The sequence below is a fragment of the Melospiza georgiana genome, chromosome 4 (assembly GCF_028018845.1).
Source record: "Melospiza georgiana isolate bMelGeo1 chromosome 4, bMelGeo1.pri, whole genome shotgun sequence".
Lineage (NCBI taxonomy): Eukaryota > Metazoa > Chordata > Aves > Passeriformes > Passerellidae > Melospiza > Melospiza georgiana.
In genome coordinates, this window is record NC_080433.1 from 10312938 (window position 1) to 10331745 (window position 18808).

Genomic DNA, 18808 nt, shown 5'->3' on the forward strand with positions numbered 1-18808 from the left:
GATTGTGTAACAGAGACAGACTTTGATTAAGTTGCTAGATTTCATCAGTTGTCATTTGATGGTCTCACAGTTGGTTAGTCACTAAGGGTTGGATTTTGCTTTGCTTTTTAAAATTATCCTTACTCAAGATTGTGGAGCATGCCAGAGTGCAAAGGGTTGGTATTCTTATCTTGGAAAGAGGAAAGATTTACATGAGTAAATTTATCGAGGGTTAATACTAAACTAAGTTTAACATACTGTCAAGAACCCAAAAATGTAAGCATAGTAAGAGTATTTTGAGGAAAGGATGGGATCAAGACTTTCTTTCCCTCTGAAATTAAAGCCATGGCTACAGGAATGCAGCCTGGGAGAGGTTACAGAGGAGGTTTGTGGCTTGTGTGGAATAGACCTCCACCAAATGATCTGATTTATGAAATAAAAGTTATAGGATGAATGTGTGGGTGTGTTTTCTTCCTGTGACCAATTGGGATTTAACATTGTGTCCATTGAACATATTCAGTGTCTCCCCTGTTATCTAGAAGCCCCGTGCCTTTAGAGTCTAATAAATAAGTTTTACTGTAAAAATGAGGTGTAACTCCATAGTGAATCTGACCAAAAAGGTAAGCCATGATGGAAAGTAGCCTCCTGGCTTGTTTCAAATCCTGCTCGGTGCCCTGTTCAGACTCTGCTCAGTCAAGTAGTGCTCTTGCTGAGCTGTGTAATTCTCCACCTCTGCAAAACAAATTGAAATTGCCTAATTGTATATTATTGTCTAATCTAGTGAGTGATGTGGGAGGACAGCACATGGCTGTGAAGCCTGTGGGGTGTTAGAAACAGCCTGATCTAACCTAGATTGAGTTTGTTGTCATTGCCATTTCTGATTTTAGGTGTATAGACAGACTGCAGAGCACATATTTTTGTGCATAGCTTGGAAGGAGCAGGGTACACCCATGAGTGGTTATAAACACATTGTGGGGTTTTCTTTGGCAGCAGTGAAAGCTTGAGGGTGTCAGCCTGCCCTGGGGACCTTAGGTCTTATTGGCCATGCATGGGATGGGGACAGGGGCAGATTGGAGCATCCAATAGCTGGGATGCAGAGTGACAAATCACCAGTGACCTCATCTGCAGGTGAGTCTCACGATGCTGTTCCTGGTTGGACTTAACTTGTTAAGGGAAAGGAGGTGGCAGTTCTGGAAGTCTGGGTTTAAGGTCTGATTTTTAGGGGTTTTTTTTGTTTTTGGTTTTTTTTTTTTTTTTTTTTTTTTTTTTGATTCTGCATGTATCTTTTATGTGGTAATTACACAGGCTAGGATTGCACCCATGGGTTATAGCATGATCCCAACCTTTCCTGAACTTGTCCTAGAATAAAGCTTGAAATTTGTTTTTCTTTTTCTTTTAAAGTTCAGCCATTGGTTTGTGGGTTGGAAAAATCTTTACAACTCTTTTATTCAAATGTCTATTTACATTGGGTTTCTTGGCTCCCAAAAGAGTCTTGCAAGATGTGTAGAGGGAAGAAGATTCCAAGATTTTTAACTTCCTCTGCTTTCTGTAATCAGTCTTCTTCCACAGAAAATGGTTATACATCCACTAAATAATCTGTAATCTGTTTGAACTTCTCAGTGCAGAGGATTTGTGATGCCATATCTAGCAGACTGTGTAAAAATGGTGAAATTAGGAATCTTCTGATCCTGTTTTCTAACTCCCTTGTCATCCACCACTTCCTTTCAGGAAGTGCCTGCCTCTTTTCCACACCCATTGCAGCTGAGAATTGGAAGCAGCACAAATACAACTTGCTTTCCCATGTTCATTTTTTACTGTCTGTAACTGGAATGTTTTGTGAGAGTCTGGATTTACCAAACCACAGAGGGGTAAGCCCTGGACTTGAAGTCTAGGCCTCTATCTGCTGTGATTAAAATAAATGCTGGCACAAATGGCCAGTCTTTGAGCTTGCTTCTGAGGTGCTAAATATTTCTCTTAATGGCGATGCAAATGAAGGGTAAATTTGGTAAATTCAGCCTCCTTTGGATCTCCAGGTGATCAGTAATCTTTGACCTATAAAAGGGGGAATTACAGAATCACTTGAGTTGGAAAAGACTCTGAGATCACCTGGTCCAACCTATGACCCAACACCACCGTGGCACTCAGTGTCACCTCCAGCCTTTCCTTAAACACCTCCAGGGACAGTGGCTCCAGCAGCTCCCTGGGTGCTGTTTTGGTGCCTGACCACCCTTTCTTTGAAGGAATTCCTCCTGATATCCCGTCTGAACCTCCCCTGGCACAGCTGAAGACTCTTCCTGTGCTCTCACTTCTTCCCTGGGAGAAGAGGCTGACCCCCACCTGGCTACACTCTCTTTTCAGGAGGTTGTAGAGAGGATAAGGTACTCCTGAGCTTCCTCTTCTGCAGGCTGAGCAACCCCAGCTCCCTCAAGTGCTGCTCACAGGAATTCTGCTTCAGACCCTTCCCTGGCTTTGTTCCCGTCCTGGCTAATTTGGTAATGAGAGGGAGAACTGAAGCACATTAAGTGGAGGTAAGTGCAGGTAAAGAGAAAGCAAGCACATATTACAGAAGGTGCTAGACCTTTTCATTCTGGTCACTGAAACATTTTACATGCCCAGTAAAGATGGGTAATTCTTATTTTCTTGTCAGCTGCAGATCCTATGATTCTGTCTGTTTCTTTGTTCCTGTTATCTTTTATCCTCTGTGATCACTTCTGTGGTCAATGCAGTCTGTGTTTGGTGTTAGGTTCTAACGCCAAAATTTGACTTTCACTTATGTGAAATTTTATGTAAGCTTTCACTTACATGAATTTTTGCAAATGTGTTCATGTGAGTTTCATTAGACAATTTCTTTAATGAGATTATTTTTTCCAAAATACAGAGAGGTTCTATATATTTTCTCCCTGTGCCATGGAATGGTTTGGGGTGATCAGTGCTCCAGCAGAATCTGGAGATTTCAGTGGACTTGGCTCTCTGGGCTGCAGAGGTTGTTAAAGTGTGTTTGTGGTCTCCACTCCTTGTTCTGCTCAGAATTTCTACTTGGGGCAGAACAGTGTTCTTGTTCCCTAATGATCAGTAAAGCTTTTCTCAAAGCTGGTGTTTCTGCTCTTTCTTGTGGCATACACAGCATTTTAGCTTGGAAAAATGAAGGGGTCCGTGTCCTGTATGGTGTCAAAAGCTGATATACCTTGCTGTGCTAAGACAACAAATTTGTTTTATCCCCGTTTGAAGTAATAAAGTCTTGTGAAAATATCATTCTGGTAATTTTAGGAGTCTTCCTTTTGTTTGTTTTTTTTTTTTTTTTTTTTTTTTTTAAATAGGCACTTTCCAAGGGTTATTACATAGTGTTTGCAGAGCTCTGGGGAAATCCAGCTTGTAAAATTGGGTGGGAGCTAACTACAGGAGATGCATTTTTATGTTGAAATGTAACATCAGGAACAGCTTCAAAGCACTTCAGATAAAGGAATTCAACTGTGTTACATCGTGGTGTGAGAATGACACCTATCCAGGTGTCCTACTGTTGTTCCCTTATCATCCTCGGAGGGAACAGCTACCTCTTCCTTGGTATAATTTACTTTTGTTTTTTCTCTTCCAAAGAAAAGCATTGATCTGTTTCTTGGTCTCTTTCTTTGTTAGTGTTCATTCAGTGTAGGGAGTGCTATGATCAAAGAGTTGTGTATGACAGCAGCAGCAAGGTATGGTTTTTGAGTTCTCATAGAGAAAAGGTTGTTTTTTGTAGATCAAATGCTTTCAGTTGTTGTGTTGTGGCATTGAAGAAATGGTTAGTAATAAGCAATGTACACATTTTTCCTTCTGTACCAAAATATTTTCTATAACTGCTTCTCTATTTGTATGTTTCCGTGTTCTTGTGTGTAATTAGCATTTCTTCTCAAGTGAGTACTGGGTTGAGTTTTTCTTGACATGAGCATTCTATGAACTGTTTCTGTATGTGCTAAGAACAGGTTCTGGTATTTGCAGTCAAGTTCATGCTTGGTTTCTCTTTCTCCCACTTTTGGCTTAGCTTGGGAGGGAGGGTAGGCAGGAAAGAGGTGGAGACCCAAAAGACTCTCTCCAGTGTGGTGGGCAGAACTGACCACATAAAGTTTCATGGATATATTAAAGCACAGTTTTTTTGACAGCTTATTTACTTGAGTCTTGAATGTTATGAACAGGAGCAGATCTAAATCCCATTTAAGACGTGCTGTGGACAGGGCTGACGTGCCCCTTTTCCATCTGGTTAAAAGGGAAGCTGCAAACAATGGCAGCCACGCCTTTGTCCTCCTGCTTTCCCATTCTTGGTCTGCGTTACATGGAGCTAAAATAGTTGCCAGTTTTGGCTTTAGCTTTTCTTGTCAAAATTGTCCTCTTTTTGCCATCTGTTCCACAGTCTTACCGCTGCCCTAAAGCTGCACTTTTTGGTATTGTAATCACTTAGAAAGTCATGAGCATATTGTAGAAAATCCATTTTTTCAGTTTTAGCTGAAAGTAAAAGAATGTAAATCTTAGAAATTAAAACAGAGCTTTTTCATTTGTTGGAATAAAGATTTTTTTTTTTTGTGTTTGGCTTCCTAAAGAGGAGAGGCTTATGGGATTGAGCCATTTGTTCATCTGCTTTTCAGTTCATCCTTAATAACTTTTGAACAATTTCATCCAGATTCAACGAGGAATAGGAGTCTCAAAGGTAATTGGTTTCCTACAAGAAAACTGGATGCTGGGTGGAGGAGAGAGACAAAAATAGGTGTCCGCACTGTCCGTAGCATGAGCTTAGCTGTAATCTGTGCTTAGGCTCTTGCTAGCCAAGTTGCAAGTGTGTCCTGGCTGCCTGAGTACTGCAGTAATTCAGAGTTTGCAGAGCTTGTTACTGAGCCTTGCTTAGGCACAAGCTACAGGAGGAGCCAGGAAAGGGAGGCAAGGGCATGGGGAATGTTGCTGGACAGTAGTTTTATGATCATGGACCAATTTGCTTTCAAATTCCATATGGTATTACTGCTTCTTCTTGATGCCTGACTTCTCAGAGGTTTGTCTGTCAAGGCTGCATCTGTGGTGTTGGCCTGGCTGTGAAATAATTCAAATGTAAGGAAGCACTTACATGGTGCTCAGAGAAGCTCAGCATTCTGAAGTGCAGCTGGGCAGTTACTTTGGCAAATGTTTTATTCACTCCTCATTTAGGGTGGAGAGAACAAGCTGTGAATGTAGATGGAATTAACTCAATAATTTCTGATGGGGGAAAAAAGAGATGGCTGAAAAATACATTCCAATAGTATTTTTTTTTTTCCCCTGGGCTCAAGTCGTTGCTTGAATGAACACTTTGAACAAAATTAGGATGGAAATGTAGAGGGGGTGGTGACTTGTGTAATGGGGCTTTATTTGCCTGGAATATATAAGCCCTGCATTTGCAACACTTGCTGCAGAACTTCAATTTGTACAACCAAATTCATTATGTGTAGTATTTGAAAATCTCCTCTTATCTCTTGCCTTTGGCAGAAGTAGGGCACTGGGCTTTCTTTCTCGTCTATGCATTTGATAAAATATTCATATTCCTGCATCTGTGTGACTGTGGGAAGGAACCACCACCTGGAATTATTCACTGCCTGCATCTCTGTGTTTTCCTTTGGTTTCTTTTGTCCTGGGCAAGCACTGGAGATCCTGAGGGTACTTGGAGCCATGAGTCAGTGACAACCTCCCGCTATTATTGTAAATAGCAACGTGAACACTGTTCTTGCATGCGTTTTTCCACGGGCTTTGTCTTTCTCGCCCAGCTCCCAAGCCAAGGAATTCACAGAGCATCTGAGTCAGCAATCAGCTGCCTCGAGACAAAACATGCAGGATACTGCAGGCTTGCAGAACAGCCAGCGAGGCACACCAGTACCCTGGAAACCTAGCAAATAATTCTTGCCTGCCCTTGCTTTCCTCCTGTAATTTCCATGTTCTCTGACGTGTTGCTCTTGGGTTCCAAGGGCTCAGGGTGTTTACATCAGGAATGCAGAGTTCTAGGGAGTGACCTAATGTGGTGACTGAAGCCTCGGTGTTTCACCCGTGGGCATAACTGATTTCCCAGGCTGTGAAATGGGATTTGGGCAGAGCTGCTGTGCTGAGGTACCCCTTGGAATGTGCTGGCTCAAATGACCTGTTTGTTCCAGGTTTGGCTGCTGGCTTAGCAAACCTCAGACACAGCAGTAAGTTCCTAGAGTGAAAGGATATTATGTTTAACATCCTCGTGTTTTGTGGGGTTGGTAGTCAGGACAGGGAGACAACACACACCCCAATGTCCGTGTGGCAAAAGAACAAGTTTATTGTATGAAGCCTTGTTTATAAAGGGGGTTTGAAAAACCCAGTTATTGGTCTGTTCCTTGACACCACCCAGCTCCTGGACCCGTGAGATGTGTGCAACTTAGGATGGAACAGAACTGGTTGAGAATCCTTTCTTTCAACCCAGGGGCCAGCTGGTTTTCTTATTTATAGCCAAATTATTTGCCCAGCTTGTACTGTCATAAAATGTGACAATAAGAGGTTGGGTTTTAATTTTGGGGTCTTTAAGCAGTGCAAAACCAATGCTGCTTCACTTCCTTGGTGAAAAGCTGTGGGAGAAGCAAGAGTAAGAAATGATCCCTATGCTGTCCCTACATCTGGATATATCAGAAGTGCAATGTGGGCTAGCAGACCTGTATTGTGACTCTACTTAATTTAGGTCATGTAACTTGTATTGCTTTTTCTGAAGAAGTCTCAGTCATCCAAAGCACTGGTGTAAAGTGGGTGTTTGGGTAGCAGAGTGGGGGTGCAAGAAGTGGAGGGAACATCAGAGTATTCAGCTTGGAATGCTGTGCTGATTAATGAGGCATATGACTTGAGGCTGTAGGTATTTTATTGTGTCTGTATGACACAGAGACACTGAAATGACTCCTTCAGTGTTAGAGGTGCCTTGTTGGAGTCCATTATATTCTTCTTGAGAACAAAAGAGGAGGCACAAGACTTCAGTACCTGGTTGGGCCAGAAGAGAGGTAAAGAGGGAATTTTAACAAGGATATGAATGACAGGAGAAAGGAAATGCCTTCAAACTGTTATAGGGCAGGTTTAGATTGGATATGGGGAAGAAGCTCTTTGCTGTGAGGGCACTGAGACACTGGCACAGGTTGCCCAGACAAGCTGGGGATGCCCCATCCCTGGAAGTGCTCAAGACCAAATTAGATGGAGCTTTGAACAACCTGGTCTAGTGGGAGGTGTCCCTGCCTATGGCAGGGGCATTGGAACTTGGTGACCTTTAAGGTCTCCCTTCCAAACCAAACCATTTCAGGGTTCTGTGGCTTGGCCTCTGTAGCAGTGCAGTGCTTTCCCTGCGGTGCAAGCCTGGAGATGTTTGCAGCTTCACGACAGTGAAGTTAAGATGGCGAACAAGGAAAGCAGTTCCAGTTTGCTTAGTGAGCAGCACTGATATGGACATGGGCATCACTATCAGCCAGTTAGAAAAACAGCTTCATGGGTACTGAGTCCTCTAAGGTGGTTGTCCTAATAAAGTTAGAATTGCATTCTGCACTATAACCCACTGTTGTACTTTGACTTCTGTAGGAACTTTTATTTTTCAAAACTACCAGCTTGTGGGTGTATGTAAAGGTTTCCAGGACTCCTTTGCTGTTTCTAAACATAAACAATAAATACCATGTTAGGCTGAAAAGCAGGAGTGCCCAAATAAACTACTGGAGAGCTGTCATGTGGGAGGGGAAGAGACATGAGCTGTAATGTTTGGCTTGGCTTCCTGTCTGCTGGAAGCAGGAAAAGAGCTGGTGAGAATCTAAAAAGTTTTATCCAAGTCCACATATTTCCCTTTTTGCCTTAATACCCTTTGCAAAAAAAAAAAAAAAAAACAAAAAAAAACCCCAAAAAAACAAAGGGCAAAAAGCACCTTGGAAGTGCTTTCACTTCCATAGTTTGTGCATGTGTTCCTATGCTGCCTTCATATCTGAAGGCAAACAGAACTATTCTTTCTCAACAAGAAGGGTGATTTAGAGTATACTTAGTGTTATCTATAAAAGAAAGAAAAAGGTTTATTCTATATAAAAGAGAGAGAGGAAGAGCAGACACCTGTGCTTTAAGCATGATCCAAACAATTCTGTAGGTCTGCAGCCTGCTTCTGAGGCATCCCAGAAATGAGCAGCAGAGCTCATGACAGCAGCTCTGCCCCAGCAGGTTAAAGTAGACCCCAGCTACCACCTAAAATTTTGTATGCACCTGCATATCAAAAGAAGCTGAAAAATACAAAATGTGGGAATTAGTATGGGATCTTAGAAGGCTCATGCACCAGCCATGTTTCACTCTTATGCTGCTCATTTATGGACAGAATGATGTGTGTAGGCTTTAGGTAAGGGAAATGTTTATACTGCTTTATGCAACACGTACAGGCTTCCTTTTTACAGCCTTGACTAATATGTCCAAAAAATTGATTGCTATTAGCAGGTTTAACTTATTTTTAAGATCACAGTAAGCATCACTGTGCAAAAACCAGTCTTGGCAAGGACTCTGTATCAGCTTCTGCTATGCCATCCTCTTATCTCTATTTATCATGACCAAAGACATGTGTCTTTTTAGAATGAAGGCACAAAAGCTTGTTTTACTGATGGAGTACAGACTCGATTTAACAGAGATGTGAGATGTGCTGCTGTCTGCAGTGAGGCTCCCTGAACTCTGGAAGCCTCCTCTTCAGTCAGCCTGGGTAGAAATCCTTGGGATACCAATGAGCTGAGGACTGACTGGGAATCTGGGCTCTCAGTTCAGCAGGCTTAGACAAAGTTTTGGAATGAAAAAGAGTAACTGAACTTGCTCTTTCTTCTTTTTGTTTTATAGGTTAATAATGCTTGTAAGGCAGAGGTGAAAGTGGCTCAGCAGAACAACATCAGGAAATCTGGCAGACTGGAAGAGCACAGCTGCCCCCCTGGGCAGCTGCCACGTGTGAAGCATGGAGGAAAGTAAAAACGAGAAGGTGAACCAGGCTCATGTTCTCTTTGACAGATTTGTCCAGGCTTCCACCTGCAAGGGGACTCTCAAGGCTTTCCAGGAGCTCTGTGACTACCTGGAGCTAAAGCCCAAGGACTATCGTTCCTTCTATCACAAACTCAAGTCCAAGCTCAATTACTGGAAAGCCAAAGCCTTGTGGGCCAAATTGGATAAAAGAGGCAGCCACAAGGACTACAAGAAGGGGAAAGCATGCGCCAACACCAAGGTAAGAGTTCAGTCACCATGGGCTAGGCAGCTATTACCCAATCCCTCTGGAATACACACTGAAAAGGTGTGGATGTAGGAAAATATTGCCTGGTGTAAGCCAGGGAAGTTTCAGCAATGTTCTCACAATTTTAGCATTTGATCAGCAATCAGAAATTCCTTTTGTCACCACCCGATGTGACTGCCCACCTGAATGTTTGTATTTTATTCAGGAGGAGCAGCCAGCAAGTTCTTGCATTGTAAGTTTTTGTGGCATGGGTCCTATAGATAGATGCCTTGGAAAGTCTTAATTGGTAAACCTTTAATCTTGGTCGACTCCTTTTTGCATTTTGACAGTAACAGGAATGTGTGCTGTTGGATTCTAGGATCCAAACTATGCATGTTTGGAAATTTCCAGTCACAATTTGAAAATTCTCATGACTCTTAAGAAATCTGAACTTTTCTGCCAATTTGGCAAAACAGACTGTTTCCCATTATTTAGAAAGTGATCAATTTTATTCTAGGTTCAAAGAAAAAAGTATGCTGTGGAAACTCATACCAATTCTTTTCAAAAGGTTGGTATGTGTGGTATTTATTGCAGGAATTCCTGCTTTTACACACACACACACACACACACACACACAGCATTTTACTATTTTTTAAACCTGAATTACTGTGAGCTGGTATTTATGTGCTGCTCCCCTTGGAGAGTGCAGTTTGAAAGCAGTTCTTTATATCATTTATTGAAATGTGAATAGAATAGGTTGGTAAATAATCAAGCACTTTTTTTTCAAAATAGACAAATAGTGCAGAATAGGATAAAATTAGAACAGGATTCTGTCCTCCTTCATTGAGGACAACAGATGCCACTCCTTCTCTTGGATAGTCACCTTTTGAGAGAAGGAAGTACTTTAATTGGAAGAGTTAATGATTAATTCCTCAGTATAGAATTGAGGGAGAATATATCTTGTTTAGAGAATGCAATTTCAGATTGGTGGACTTATAGTTTCCCCCAACTGGATATTAGAAAGTTATATTAGTTTCTTAGTTGTTTTTCTTGTTTCACTTTCCAGTGGCCATTTTCTTACGGATGGAGGCATTTATAATGAATTACTGTAGTAACAGTTTGTAAACTCTGAAAACCAAACAATTGTGCATTGTTGGTAGTCACAGTGGGCAGCAGCTTCAACACCCCAAAAATCCAACCACTGTTAAAGTTTTCATTTTTCAGGTAACATAAGATAAGAAAGGAAGGATTTACCAGAAGATGAATGTAATAGGTTTTGTGTATGCTTAGGAATAAGTCTTCCAAGTGCTATGAGCATCATGGAGAAAAACTCTAAATTTTCTGCAAAACTGATCACCTTGTGCGTTCATTAGATTCAGGAATTGCTCTTACTTTGAATGATTTTACATTACATTACATTTACATTACACATAATGGGTTGAACTGAACTAATGTGTTTACATCTGTGAAATGAAGAGAAGTGGTTTATGCTTTTAGGACAAAGAGATGGAAGGAGCAAGATGTAGAGGTTTTAAACTTATTTGAATAATAGACTCTAAGAGTGATTTTTGCATCTAGGCTCTGACGGTATTTGTTAACACTGTGGAAAAGGTTGGTTCAATAATTGAGATGAAACATTAGAGATGAGATTTTATAGGCAGATAAGTGGATGGTGCTTGATTGTGAGAGCATACAAAAACCAGATGTGAGTGGAGGGTGACATTCAGCTATGAAAGGCATTCAGAAAATTGAGTGTGACATTTATATCCACGGGAAGTGGTGAGCTGAGTTTAGAAGGACATCAGAGCTCCATTTGGTGTTATTGAGCTTGAATTAACAACTAGGCAGCCACAAGGAAATGTCAGAAAGGTAGGGATTTTAGCTTGGCCAAAAAGTAGCCAACTCTTGAGGTTTTGTGACTTGACAGCTCTGACAAAGCTGATTAAACCAGTGTCTCTGAGGGGATGCAAAGACAGTTTATAGAGGAAGATCACACGAGATCATGAGTGAATCCCCCTGGGAAGTTGGCAGTGAGAGGAATGAGAGAAATTGAGTCCTTCAGATGGTGCTCTGAAAGAATAACTGGAGACCCAGAGGAGTACCGAGGCTCAAAAGTCATCAGAAAAGGGTGTGCTTTGAGTAAATACGTGTAATCAAGTGCCTTTAAAACCTCTGTTCAAGTACAGTTATAAAGTGGATAAAAGGAGTAAAACATCCTGGGAGTTGGACTGTAGAGGTTGCTATGGATTTGGTATCCTCCAAAATCTGAACCTATTTCATATAGCAAAGCCAAGTTAAAGAGAGTGAGAATGAAATTGGAGAGCTGGGATCAAGAGTGTGATTGTAGAAGCAGCCTGTGGTGGGGTGGTGGTGAGATAAAGAGAGAGGCTCATGTGGGACTGTCCCTCTTTGAATGATGAGACAAAAACCTCAGAACTTGCTGGTGTTGGTGTGAAGGACCATGGTGATGGAACTGGGCAATGACTGCAGTGAACATATTTTTTAAACCAAGTTTCACCATGTATTCCTCTTATCTTTTCATATATTTTCTATTAATTTCTTGTTTCCTATCCAAATAGTATCTGCCATTAAATGTTTAAATTTACTTTGCTCCTGAGAGGTTATCATAACTGTTTAAAGCAGAGGCCTTTTGAAAACTGAGTCATCTGTGATTTGATGTTTCCTAACTCACTTGGCTTTATATTCCTAATGTTTAATGTAATTTGCTAACTGCTGATTAAAAGGTACAGAGATTTAAGTGGGCATGTGGAGATGATAGAATTTAAAATAAAGATTAGGGTTTTATCTATGTCAGAACAGAAGTCAATAATTTCTTTAGGAAGCCTGGCTTCTGTACACTTGAACATAAACCAGTTCTGAAGCTTTCATACTTTGTGGGATGGCTCTTAATTGCCCGTTTAAAAATTGTTCAGGGATGAAGTGCTGTGCCTGGAGCTGGCCAGTTTGTGCACATGGCCAGCATCCAGGCTAACCAGAATTCAGATAATCAGAGTTCATGAAAGTGTCTTGGACGTGATGGGTTGTTCAAATGTAAATAGTTACAAATGGTGCTCTCTCTCCATTGGTTATACAGAGAATACAGCATTTCAGTTTGCATTTGATGTTCCATTACCATGGCATTGTTACTGGAAACTTAATATAATCTCTCTGAAAGATCTTGAGCAAGAAGTGTTTTTGAGGGGTGAGACAGCTTCAGTGCAGGGGATTGCAGCAATTGCTTGGAGTCACTGAGGGGAAAGGGAACAAGAATAACAGTAGCTGTCTTTATTTGGCTGTACTTGGCGCATGTCATGGGGTTACTGCTGACTGGGAGTATCAGAAGGTGGGTTTTTATGAGATATCTGATGCTGGAAGAAGCATTAGAGTTGGAAAAGAATCTTTTCTGTTTTTAATTGTGCTTAGAATTTATGTTCTATAACAACATAATTTAATGATTTTGTGATGGAATTTAAAAAAAGGCAGCTTTGACCATAAATTACTTGTCTGAGTATTTTACATTCAGAATAACTAGAATCATAATCAAAACTTAAGTGCTTTTAACCACATCCTACTATGAGAGCAGGGAGGAAGGATAGAGTGGGGAAAAAACCTTTTAAGTTCCTGTGACAAAGTTGCAGACAACTGGCTTATAATTTCATGAAACCTGAGTTTGAATAGTCTGATTTTAGTACAATTCCTTTGCTGTTGTGTACTTCATCATAAATATTTTATATGTGGAAATTTGTCAAAGAATGAAAATCACCCAATTCAGTGTGTTCTTCTTGCTTATTGAAATCCAGGCTCTTTTAAGATTGTAGTTATTACCTCAATAAGTATGATGTGCTGAGCTAATTTTCTGAAAAGCTTTAGAAAGACAAGGGAGTATTTGGAAATTACACTTGCCTACAAAGAAAGCAATATTAAAATTGGAAGAATATAGATCTAACTGAGGATCCTGTTCAAGATTACCTGTTCAATATACAATTTTATTTAGTTATTTATTAGCTCAGAGGTTGGGTGTGCCTTTTGTCCCAAATGCTTTCAGGTTCCTGAAGCCACTAAAGAAGCAGTAGTGTTATTATTCCCTTCCCTTTCCTCTAGACTTGGATCTCTGCCCTCAGATTTATGTGACTCCTTATCTTCTTCTGTAGTCCTACGTGGAATTTGCATGTCAATAGCTATGTCATCACTGCTGTAATTGGTTTCCCATCATTCAGGCTTTACATTTGCAGTTTCATGGTGCCTGCAGAGTTTGTGCCCCAGTGAGTAAGTGGTGAAGTGGTGAGAACGTGGCAGCCTGTAAAAATTGTCAGATGGGGATGACCACTAAACACCAAGTTTTGCTTTTTGGGATTGGCTGTTTATCAGAACACTGGCTCATAGTTAAATTTTGGCATAATTAGGAGTTTCTCAAAGCGCTTTCTTGTGCAGCCATAAGGATCTGGAAGAGAATCACGTGGCAGCAGCAGCAGCCACCTCTGCAACAAGGTCTCTGGTTTACTCAGTAGAAATCAAAGTGCAATAATGAAGAAATGGACTGTGTACTGTATTTATGTGACTGCACATACCAACACTTTTTCTGTGAGCCTCAGTTTCTGTGGGTTAAAAGTGTCTCCTGACTATCTTGGGTTTTTAATCAGAGAGTATTTTGCTGCATCATTCTGTTCTCAGAAGGTACTTCAACACTAAACATGCACATATTTTACATTCTCAAGTTGTTTATTAGCATCTGATGGTGTTTGTGAGTAAAGTGGAAAGAGATAAGGGAAGGTGAAGGACAAAGGTTAGGTTGGAGAAAAGATTTGTCTGATCACACAAAGGTTTTGTTTACATGATGTCTACTTCCCTGAAGTGTCCTTTGCTGCAGTAATAGAAGCCCCAAAGCACCACCAAAGGCATAAAATATTGTGCTCTGACTTGGCTGCTCTTTTATTCTGTTACTCTAAATGATGGTGTTTATAAAAACATTAATGTCTTGTGTTTGTCTGCTGTAGCTGTTGCAATACTACTGAAGATATTCTTAAGAAAGGCCAGCTCAGTGTTTGGAAGATGAGAGGAAAACTTGTCAGTGGTTTTGTTTTTGTTTTTTTGGGGGTTGTTTTGATTTTTTTTGTTTTGTTTTTAAGAAAAAAAAGGTGGAATGTGGGAGGGAGAAGCCTTCAGAAATATTGCTGTTCTCCAGGTAACTTGGAGAGTATGACTTGGCAGCTCTTCCTAGAGCAAGGCTTGCAAGCACACAGTTTTACTTGCCTGCTTTCTGAGTCTTTAATACTTAAATTTCAGGTCGAGTTTTCTTCTTATCAATGGCAGAACTTAGCAGGTTGAAACAGACTGATCTGAGATTTCAGCTTATGTTTCATACAAAGAGCACTTCTTCCTAAGAGCTGTGGGATGCTCAGAAGCTGCTGCAGAAATCCCATTTCTCCAAGGACTGTGCAGTCACTCAGTGCTGATGTTTTGCAGTGTCTGATAATTGGGGCTGGACCCTGTGGCCTTCGCACAGCCATCGACCTGTCCTTCCTGGGAGCCAAGGTGGTGGTGATAGAGAAGAGGGACGCCTTCTCCCGCAACAACGTGCTGCACCTCTGGCCCTTCACCATCCACGACCTCCGCGGCCTCGGCGCCAAAAAGTTCTACGGCAAATTCTGTGCAGGATCCATAGACCATATCAGTGAGTACAGGCAGGGCTGGGCACGGCAGCACTGCTTCTTCCTGGGGGGAGGAAGGCGAGGGTGAACATTCAGCCTACACAGTCCCTGCTCTCAAATTTTTGTGGTATATTTCAGTGTTACTTTTGCATTGTGCATTCTGGGCTGGTCATGAGATTAAAACATGCATGTTTATCTGTCATCTCTTAGACATTCCTAAAGCATAGCTTCTTCCTACACTGAAAAGTACACTTAAAGCTCAATCATTTTTTTTCTTTTAATGGGTAATTTTTCTGTTTTTTGCTGATACATTCCTGCAGCTGCTGCATTGTTCTGTTTCTCTTGAGCAACTTGTAAAGAAAAATAAGTGCATGCTTTTGAATATTCTTGTGAATTTCTGGAGAAAGGTGGAACAGTTTCGGCTTTGTTAATGTAAAGGAGAGTGATGAAGATATGTTTTGATTAAATAGATGTTTGTGTTAAAACTGAGAATAATCTTGATGACTTTTATATTCTGTTAAATCAGTCCTCTTTGAAAGCTGAATGCTTTGGTGGAGTAGGAGTTATTTTTCTTTTCTTTTTCTTCCTCAAAATTGACTGTACAAGGTGCAACCAGGTGTTGCCCACCAGTCTGTGTTGTCTTTTTTTTTTTTTAATTTGGCAACAAATGGTAAAACTGGAAGTTGTCTTTGTAACTTCGGCCTTGCAGATTGCTTTTCCCCTCTATTTTCATTTTTATTCTTCCAGTTTTTATGCATTTTGGGGTGTTTTTGTGTATCAGCACGGCTAAAATTTAGTGTTTAGGTGAAGGATTTTTTCATTTCAGTGTCTGAAATATGACAGTAAGGTGTTTTCCTTCAAATTCATTGAGTTTGCACACTGTAATTTTCATTCTCATTGCCAAAGTTACCTGAAGAGGTGGTGAGGAGCTTTCTATGCCCTCACTAACCCAGAGGTGCTGGGATGGAGGTGCAGTCAGTATTACATCCAGGCTGATCCAGTGGCTCTCTGCCATCTGTGACAAATGCAGTCCTGCCAGTGCTGTCTGCCCTCCCTCTTCTGCAGCTCATGTCCTGGTTGTTACCCTTGTTGCTGGTTAGGGGACTGAAACACTATAAAACTACTTTTTATGCTTTGAAAAGGGTTGGGTTTTCAGCTGTGTAGAGTTTTCTTAGCATGCTGTGAAATCACACACCTGTGGTGCCTGTATGAATCACTGGGAACTCCGTGGGGAAGAAGAAAGTGGCAGCTGGCCTTTGTCAGGGTATCAGTAATGTCACACAGACACACATGGGCCCTTGGCCTCTTTTCTTTTCCTTCTATTTCTTTATAATCTGCTTTTTTTCTTGCAGGTATCCGTCAGCTCCAGCTGATCCTTTTGAAGGTTGCCTTGATCTTGGGAATAGAGATCCATGTCAACGTGGAGTTCCGGGGGCTCGTTTACCCTCCAGAGGACCAGGAGAATGAAAGCAAGTAGCACTGAAATGGGCAGTAGAGAAGGGGGGAGTTGTGGTAGGATACACAGGATACATTCCTTAATTCTGCTTATGATGTTAAGTCCTTCCCTCGTGCTCTATTAATAAGAATAATTATTAATCCATTTTGCTTGGATTTTTAGTAGGATTTGCTTTTTCTAGTGGCAAATCCAAATTAGTTACTGAACGAAACAAAGTCACCAGGAGGACTGCACAGAAATAGACCAAGACATGGTAAATTGTAATTGCTTCTAAAATACTTAAGCCTATTACGTAACATTTTGATAACATTTTAAAACAACTCCTTTCTTTGCACTCACTAAGTGTATTTACATTGGTGAATGATCCTTGTAATGCTTTTGGTATCGCTGTGAAACCTCTTCTCTGATCACCACAGGAGTTGTAGCTTACATGTAGTTTGGCCTTTTATTAGTTGTATAGGCAGTAGAGAAGTTTGTAGGGGCCCTTAAAGGAATTAGGGGAGTTTCAGCAGGGCTATGTTTACCTCTGATTCACATGGAATTGCTGCTTCAGGAATAGCCCTGTCATCAGTGTAGCTGTCCTGCTGAGTTTCTTGGCTGATCATGTGTTGAAGGATTTATTGATAGTAAGAACTGGTTTTATTTAATTTTTTTCTGTTATTATTGCCATTTATATTGTCACTAACTTGGAGTTTATCTACAGGAATAGGTTGGCGTGCACTGGTCCATCCCAAAACCCATCCAGTGTCTGAGTATGAGTTTGAAGTAATCATTGGAGGGGATGGCAGGAGAAACACCTTAGAAGGTAATGGTTCATAATTCACCTCCAAACAAAAGTTATTCTTAAATTTGTTGGAACAAAAGTGGCCTTTAACACACCAATCAACATCTGGAAAGACACTTGATAGTGTGATAGGGACAGGTGACAAGTGACTGGGAGATTAAAAGTCCATATACAAATCCATTTATAGCAGAGATGTGGGTGGTGTTTGTTTTCTTCCTCTAAACTAATAAAGACATAAGGGTTTTTGATCTGGATAATTTTTCCTACATTTTTTCTTTAGTTAAGTAGTATTGTCACTCCTACCTTTGGGTGTAGGAACTGAGGTGTTGAGTATTATTCTGTGTAGCAGAGAATATTTTTTTTTAAATGGAAATTGCAGCTTTAGGAACAGAGATGAGAGACAGGGTGGTGGGGAGCTTTTTCCCTAAAGAACACTTTTCTGATGAAGCAATTGTTCTTTCCTCTTTGGAGGAGTTTGTAGCTCATCAATTCCCTTCTCTCCCTTTACTGTGTGAGTGCACCTGTCTGTGGCATACTGATCCCTCTCTGAAGGTGTGTTTGCTTTCCAGCATTGCCACTCTATCCTTCCTGCAGGGTTTCGCCGGAAGGAATTCCGCGGCAAGCTTGCAATCGCTATCACAGCAAACTTCATCAATCGCAACACCACAGCTGAAGCCAAAGTAGAAGAGATCAGCGGTGTGGCCTTCATCTTCAACCAGAAGTTCTTCCAGGATCTCCGAGATGCCACAGGTTTGCCAGCACTTGACAGATTTCCAGTGAAATATAAAGTCTTTGTTTTTATAATTACGATTTTGCAGCTCAGATTTGTGTTTAACCAGAAACAAACACCTTGTGCAAGGCAGTCAGTCATTGCTGCCTCTGAAATGTGATTTCCCTATTTGTTGTAGCTATTCTGCTGTACCAAGCAGTTGTGTGTCATTTTGATTCAGAAGTGGAGAATTTATGGTTTTCAGGAAATCAAAGCCCTAAATGGGAAGAGGTCATGCATCCAGAGTTTTGTTTTTGCACTCCATGTCTGAATGCAAACCTTAGAGTGATGATAAATGGATTTTTTAAAAGAGGTAGCTTTATGCAGGTGAAATGTGTTGTGGTTTTGTTGACAGTTCAGATTTTAAAGTCACTTAGAGCATGGAAGAAAGTTGCTTGGCATATTCTCTTTCTAATCATGCAGTTTCAATTTACTTTCTTCTGGTAGAACTTCTGTTGCACATAACTCCTAACTTGTTCCTTCATTACCATGTCTTTTGTTCTGTCACAAGGCATTGACTTGGAGAACATTGTCTACTACAAGGATGATACACACTACTTTGTCATGACTGCCAAAAAGCAGAGCTTGCTGGATAAAGGAGTGATACGGCATGTGGGTATTAATTTCTCCTGTATTCTCTGTAAGCTGAAATTGTGATGATAATTTACTTTTGGTAAGGTGAAAGTAGGAAAATGTGCTTCTCCTCCATCACATAATGTTTTTCTACAGTTCTTACTTTAGAACATGAATGTAATTGTGTTCTAAAAGGCAGTTAATGCCCTTCTGAAGTATTTTAAATCATCAGACAAGTGTTACAAAACTTGTCCTTTTCAAATTTGTCTCCTTTTGTAGATTTGGGAGTTTGCTCATGCTAAGATAAAATATTCTGAAGGAACATTTAATAGCTTAGTTGAGCTTCTCTTATTTTGTGGGAATGAAAAATACTCAAAAGTTTCTTAGCCCTTTCACAGTCAGCAAT

At 40.7% G+C, this 18808-nt stretch overlaps 1 protein-coding gene across 4 annotated transcripts in view; it reads left to right on the plus strand.

Annotated features, from left to right (window-relative positions):
* The window catches only part of MICAL3 (microtubule associated monooxygenase, calponin and LIM domain containing 3), a 160337-nt gene that overhangs the window by 45069 nt on the left and 96460 nt on the right, over positions 1–18808 (plus strand). For all 4 annotated transcript variants that reach the window (XM_058022949.1, XM_058022951.1, XM_058022952.1 and 1 more), the window contains exons 2-7: positions 8812–9187; positions 14636–14843; positions 16173–16289; positions 16980–17081; positions 17655–17810; positions 18341–18441. In XM_058022949.1, the coding sequence (XP_057878932.1) occupies positions 8924–9187; positions 14636–14843; positions 16173–16289; positions 16980–17081; positions 17655–17810; positions 18341–18441 (948 nt within the window). In that variant the 5' untranslated portion in view covers positions 8812–8923. The remainder of the gene's footprint in view (positions 1–8811; positions 9188–14635; positions 14844–16172; positions 16290–16979; positions 17082–17654; positions 17811–18340; positions 18442–18808) is intronic.